This window comes from Mus pahari, chromosome 9 (assembly GCF_900095145.1).
Source record: "Mus pahari chromosome 9, PAHARI_EIJ_v1.1, whole genome shotgun sequence".
Taxonomy (NCBI): domain Eukaryota; kingdom Metazoa; phylum Chordata; class Mammalia; order Rodentia; family Muridae; genus Mus; species Mus pahari.
The window spans coordinates 48,849,366-48,855,792 of NC_034598.1; the positions used below are offsets into that span (position 1 = coordinate 48,849,366).

Sequence of the window (6,427 nt, forward strand, 5' to 3'; positions counted from 1 at the left end):
AGGCAGGCGGATTTCTGAGTTCGAGGCCAGCCTGGTCTACAAAGTGAGTTCCAGGACAGCCAAGGCTACACAGAGAAACCCTGTCTCGAAAAAACCAAAAAAAAATTTTTTTTTAAAATATTTATTCATTTCACCTGACATGGTGGCAAAGACTCAAATTTCTAGTCCTTTGGATGAGTCTTACCTGTTCTTAACCACTGAGCCATCTCTCCAGCCCCTATCTACTTTTTTGTTGTTGTTTGAGAGTCCTGGCTGCTCTGGAGCTAGGAAGACCAGGCTGGCCTTGAACACAGACATCTTCCTGCCTCTGCCTCCAAGTTGTGAGATTAAAGGTATGAGCTACCATCACTCTCCAGGCTGCCTTTTTTTTTTTTTTTTTTTTTTTTTTTTTTGACACTTTATAGCCCAAGCTGGCCGAACTTCCTATGCAGTCTAGCTTATCTTGCTTTAGTCTTGAGAGTGCAGGGATTATAGGCATGAGCAACCACCATACTTGTTTTGTTTAATGACAGGGTCTCAGACACGTGGGTAAAAGGATATTTTTGGAGATTTTATCCAAGCCTCATGGGGAACTGAACCAACAAGCATGTACCCTGTGGTCAGGAAGATGAAGCTCTGTGTTACTGTGGAGAAGAGGAAGGTGAGGAAGAAGAGGAGGAGGTGGAAGAAGACAACAAAAGTCTCTTATTTTAAAATTACATTTATTATCGGGCTGATTTTTTTTTTTAATTACATTTATTGGTCCACGCATAGGGCTATATGACTCTTTTCCCTCTCCCTCATGGCAATTCTCTTGCCTCTGTCTCCCACAGGATGGGATTAGCTCATGCTACCACACTCAGTTCAGGAGATGTCTTTTAACTTTACTCTTAAAGTTCTTCCAAAGACACAACAGATGGATGGCTGGTCGCTCTGAGATGAGCAACTGTTAATTTTACACGTTTAATATAAAACACAAATCAATGATGTTTGTCATCTTGAGAGTGACTCATCCCAGCTCTCCCTCAACTGTAGAAACGGGTTCAATCACGTGTCCTGGGATGAACCATGGGAATGAAAACGTGAGGAATCCAGTGCCTTGTGAGGATGTTATGAATGCCCATACTGTGTTATAAAGCTCCCCATCGGAAGCCAAGACGCAGTCCAGAGAGGAGTCCAGGCCACCTTGAACATTTCACCATTCTTCATTTGCTACCAGACGGATCCAGAGACCAGCTGTCCACACTGATGAACCTGGGGCACGGACTGACCGCAAAGACCCCACCCAACACTGCTGCCTAAAATTCCTGGGCTATCAATGTAGAGAAGATTGTTTTCAACGCAGGCAAAAGTAGCTCTTGCGCCTTCCAACTCGCATCGGTCAAACGCATCTGGCTTTCAGTCATCCTCATCTTCATCCTCAATCTGAAACCGTTTCTTCCTGTGGATTCTTGGCGTTCCCGACACTGCTGCCATGGGAATGACAGGTAAGAGACGGAAATGGAAAACATCTAAGTATGTAAAAGGATAAGGCAAATGGCCAGTGTCTCCACTGAAGACAGAGTCCCTACCTTGCCTCTTCCCCTCATCATCGTCCTCTTCATCGCTGTCCAGCAGTTGCCGCTTCTTGGGCGCCGAGTTCCACTCCTCCTCCCTAGTGGCCTCCTCTGCAGTGATGTAAGACACAGTCAGAGAACCGGCCCTGCATCATCTCAACCACCGTACAGCCCTCACGCCACACGGTGGCACAGTTAAGTCACTGAGAGGTGGCCATGGCACTTTACCTTCTGTAGGCCCCAGGCCTGCTTTCCTCTTACGGGCTGACAGAAGGGCTCTCAGGGCTTCTGCTTGGTCTTCACTGGAACCCTGCTCTCCAGGGACTCCTGGATCTGGCTCTGGCTCCTCTTCCCTTTCCTCCTCGTTTTCTTGCTGACTCAAAGAAGCCGCCACCCTCCGAAGCTGGGTGGAGCTCAGTTTGGCTGGAATTCTCCAGAAGGTTTCCTACAGGGACACAGCAGGTGAGATCCCTGCCAGGGAGGACCAGCCTCTCTGGCCACTCTTCTGCTCTATCAGTCATTGAGTAAGCATGACCTTCCATCAGGAATGATCCACAGGAGTTGTGAATTTTACTTACTACTCATGACATACACCCAGCACCTAGCTCAGTGCTACAGCAGGTCACACTCACTGTGAATACAGCTGTTAGCAATGCATACAGGACAGGATCCGGGTCATGTAAAAAGTGAGCCTGTAAGATCCACCTCAGAATCAATGGGGGGTGGGGGGGGTGGGGCACGATCCTATAGCGCCACCGGACTGGGCCCCACTCCATGAGTCAGACAGGCAATAAGACTGCCTCTCTGAGGAAGTGCTGAGCTCACCCTTGAAGGCTCAAGAGGGTCAAGAGGAAGAAGGTATGTGGGGGTGTGCACATGTCTGTATGTGTGAACCTTGGATGTGTGGCTGCAGCCTTCCAACAGGACTGGGAAGATCAACTGGTTCTGCATGAACAGACCTGCCATGTGCAGGTGGAAAGCAGTCCAGGATGGCTGTACTGTAAAGCAGATGTGGTCGGATGGCCATGCAGAGACTGGCATGTCTCCAGGAGGCTGTGGCACACAGAACCATCAGTGCTCCAGACAGACAAGGGGGCAGCGTGGAACACGATTTAGGGAAGGGGAGAGACTCGAGCAAGACACCTGACTTGGGAATCTTGGGAGGCAAACACAAGGCAGCAGGGAGGATCTGGGCAACAATGCAGTGTACTATGAGGAGGACTCTGAGGAGGACTAGAGCCCCTGGCTGCCACTGTCCCGCCCGCCCACCTGCCTGCCCGCTCTGACACTCGCCTGCCCTGAGCTGGGCGGCCGGATCCCCAGCTTGCGTAGCAGATGCTGAAACTGTTCGTTCTCCATTGCTTCCTCATTTTCCTCTGTGAGAGGCACCAGAGGGATGGCCTGGGAGCAGCCTGCAGATATGGTGACAATGTGGCAGAGGGACTGCTCTGGATCACACCAGGCCCAGGCCACCCAGTGTCCAGTGCTTACCATCCTCTTCTCGGTCATTTGCTGCTCGAATCAGGGAGCTCTGGAGCCACAGGAGGGGAGCAGAGAGGCCTGGGCGAAGAGGGGAGAATTGTACTTGGTCTCTGTACTGGTTAATTTTGTGTCAACTTGACCCAAGCTGGAGTTATCACAGAGAAAGGAGCTTCAGTTGGGGAAATTCCTCCATGAGATCCAGCTGCAAGGCATTTTCTCAATTAATGATCAAGGGGGGAGGTCCCCTTGTGGGTGGTGCTATCTCTGGGCTGGTAGTCTTGGTTCTATAAGAGAGCAGGCTGGGGGCTGGTGNGATGGCTCAGTGGGTAAGAGCACCCGACTGCTCTTCCGAAGGGTCTGGAGTTCAAATCCCAGCAACCACATGGTGGCTCATAACCACCCATAACAAGATCTGAAGACAGCTACAGTGTACTTACATATAATAAATAAATAAATAAATCTTTAAAAAAAAAAAAAAAAAAAAAAAAAAATTAAAAAAAAAAAAAAAAAAAAAAAAAAAAAAAAAAAAGAAAGAGCAGGCTGAGCAAGCCAGGGGAAGCAAGNCAGTAAAGAACATCCCTCCATGGCCTCTGCATCAGCTCCTGCTTGAGTTCCAGTCCTGCATCTTTTGGTGATCAACAGCAATGTGGAAAATATAAGCTGAATAACCCCTTTCCTCCCCAACTGCTTCTTGGTCATGATGTTTGTGCAGGAATAGAAACCCTGACTAAGACAGTCTCCTTCCCTCGCTACCCCTCCACCTTTGACATCTCTCCCAACTGAAGTCCTTACCCTCCTGACGCAGGCTCTGACCAAGGTTTTCAGCAGAGAGAGATGAGCTGCCCTGACCCTGTCCTTCAGGCAAGTCTTCCTCGCTCTCCTCGTCTTCACTCTCGCCCTCTGGCAAGTGTTCGTCTTCCTCTTCTGGATCTTCCTGCCAGGAGTCTCTCGGGGATTCTTCTCCATTCTGCTGAAACCCATTGCAAACACAGGAAAGAAAACGGCCTCAGGGAGCCTTAGTGGGCTTCTGGCTTCTGTTTACCCATGGAGGGGCCCAGTCTGAACAGCCTGAGGCAGGAGGAGTCCTACAGTACTTTGTGGGGTGAGCTCTAGGCTGGAAGAGCCAAGACAAGATGGTTACCATGCAAGAAGGTGCCAACTTCTTTCTCCGTTTCTTGTATAGTTGCCTCCGCTCAGACACCAACCCCAGGGCCAACAGTTTGTCCACTACTCGAGCCCGTGAACGTTTGGCTGTGATATTCTTCATGATATGACCAAGAACATCTGAAGAGAGTGTGTTTGGAAGAATAATGGAAACCAGAGGCTAACTCAGCTCATCCTGAGTGACCCAAATGTAGCAAGTGAACAGAGGGAAGTGAGGCGTGGAGCGAGGGCAGCCTGGCTCTCGCCTCGGCCGAGCCTGACACCTCACTCACCATCGGAGTCCCGGAACTCCTCGAAGAGCCGCTGTAACTCCAGCTCCTGGTCCTCCGTCCACAAGACAATCTGGGTCCCTTTCCTATTCAGCCAGGGGTCAGTGCCAGGGGAGGTCTGGAGCAAACCGAGGTGTCTGTACCCCAGCTCCCTCCAGAGCCTATGCCTTTACCTCTTCTGGAACTCCTTGACGCTGTCGGCCAGGCCCATCCGTACCAGATGGTGGATGACCTGCTTGCGTGTTCGAGGAACGACTTTCAGGTGCGCCAATATGGTTTCCACTACATCTTGACCTGTGGTGGAGAGGGAATGGGGCAGTAAGGAGGAGTCTGGGGCCCAGACTGCCCCGCCTCAAAGTCTCTTGAGATCTCAAACCGCACACCTTCCACATCCTTGTGGGCGAGGTATAGTTCCTGAAGCTGGGCCTCTTCCTCAGGGCTCCACCCAGGGACTCTGTGGCTGGAAGACCTGAATGGTGAAATAGGAGTGAGGAGGCCACTGGTTTACAGAGACAAGCAAAGCTCTCTCTGTCACACAAGACCCAGGGCGGAGCAGGTAACTCAGCAGAGACCTAAAAAAAAACCTCTTGCTTTATTCTCCACGGAAGAACTCCAGAGCCCAAACCAGGACATTTTTGACCTTGGCCTACAGAACCTGACAGTCCAAGGACTAAGCAAAACAAGAAAAGGAGCAGAAAGGGGAGAGGGGGAGACTATAGGAAAGATGCTAGTGTGTGTGTGAGAGAGGATGCCAGAGGGAAGACAGGGAGAGAGGGAGGGAGGGAGTGAGGGAGGGAGGGAGAGAGAGAGAGAGAGAGAGAGAGAGAGAGAGAGAGAGAGAGAGAGAGAGAGAGAACCAACCAGAGGAGGACAAACACCAACCTGAAGCCTGTCTTATTTTACAAAGGTCTCCTGTGTAGTCCGGGGGACCTTCAGCTCTAACCTTACTGCCTGTCCCCTAAGGGCTAGGACCACAGATGTACCGCTGCACAGCTTGACCCTGAGCACATTTTAAGAAACTGGGGCCTGGCCCGCTGTCATCAGTGGCGACCTCTGTGAGGGCTGCTGACAGAGAAGGAAACTGAAGGAAGAGGAAGACTTTGTCCCCTCTCGTTCCTGTTCTGGGGAACCTCAGGAAAAGTGTCTCACCTCGGGTCTCAGAAGGAAAAAGAAACCTTAGGTTGAATGTTCTGCAAGTGACCCTGTGACCGCACTGCACCATCTTCCTCACCTCCCATCTGTCCCCAGCCCTGAGCTTACCCACTGTCGAGGGAGCCATATCCCTGGGTCATTTCCCGAACCACTGCGGTGTTCTTCCAGAACAGCAGTTCCACAAACACTTTCTGGTTCACTGCAGCCAATGCAAAGAACTTGCCAAGGATGTATTTGGCAAAAGTCACTAGCTCCTGTAGGAAAGAAACGCTACATGGCGCCTCGGCTCAAATGAATTCAGACCTGCCCATTCACAGCTTGCCTCTGCCTCACTCACTACATCTCTTTTATCCCCTTTATGCAGCTTCCTCCACCTGCCCGCTGACCTCTCCACTGCATCCTTGTCTCTGCCCTAGTGCCTTATCCTTCTCTTAAGAATCGCCCACGTGGGCTGGAGAGGGTAAGAGCACTGACTGCTCTTCTGGAGGTCCTGAGTTCAAATCCCAGCAACCACATGGTGGCTCACAACCACCTGTAATGGGATCTGATGCCCACTTCTGGTGTATCTGAAGCCGGTGACAGTGTATTTAAATCTTTGGGCCAGAGTGAGTGAGCAGGGTTGACTGGAGAGAGCAGAGGTCCTAAAATTCAATTCTCAAAAACCACAAGAAGGCTCACAACCATCTGTACAGCTACAACGTACTCATATACATAAAATAAATAAATCTTTATTTTTTTTTAAAGATTTATTTATTTATTATATGTAAGTACACTGTAGCTATCTTCAGACACTCCAGAAGAGGGCGTCAGATCTTGTTACGGATG

At 50.3% G+C, this 6,427-nt stretch overlaps 1 protein-coding gene across 3 annotated transcripts in view; it reads right to left on the reverse strand.

The window, feature by feature from the left end:
• Nucleotides 1-691: 691 nt before the first annotated feature.
• Timeless (timeless circadian regulator) overlaps nucleotides 692-6,427 on the reverse strand; it is a 20,964-nt gene continuing 15,228 nt past the window's right edge. Inside the window, exons 19-29 of one of the 3 annotated variants that reach the window (XM_021205767.1) lie at nucleotides 5,711-5,856; nucleotides 4,834-4,919; nucleotides 4,624-4,744; nucleotides 4,454-4,536; nucleotides 4,159-4,301; nucleotides 3,810-3,987; nucleotides 3,027-3,095; nucleotides 2,829-2,947; nucleotides 1,764-1,980; nucleotides 1,551-1,646; nucleotides 692-1,448 (exon numbers count right to left, since the gene is read on the reverse strand). In XM_021205767.1, the coding sequence (XP_021061426.1) occupies nucleotides 1,378-1,448; nucleotides 1,551-1,646; nucleotides 1,764-1,980; nucleotides 2,829-2,947; nucleotides 3,027-3,095; nucleotides 3,810-3,987; nucleotides 4,159-4,301; nucleotides 4,454-4,536; nucleotides 4,624-4,744; nucleotides 4,834-4,919; nucleotides 5,711-5,856 (1,329 nt within the window). In that variant the 3' untranslated portion in view covers nucleotides 692-1,377. The remainder of the gene's footprint in view (nucleotides 1,449-1,550; nucleotides 1,647-1,763; nucleotides 1,981-2,828; nucleotides 2,948-3,026; nucleotides 3,096-3,809; nucleotides 3,988-4,158; nucleotides 4,302-4,453; nucleotides 4,537-4,623; nucleotides 4,745-4,833; nucleotides 4,920-5,710; nucleotides 5,857-6,427) is intronic. The other 2 variants (XM_021205765.1, XM_021205766.1) reach the window with 2 other exon arrangements.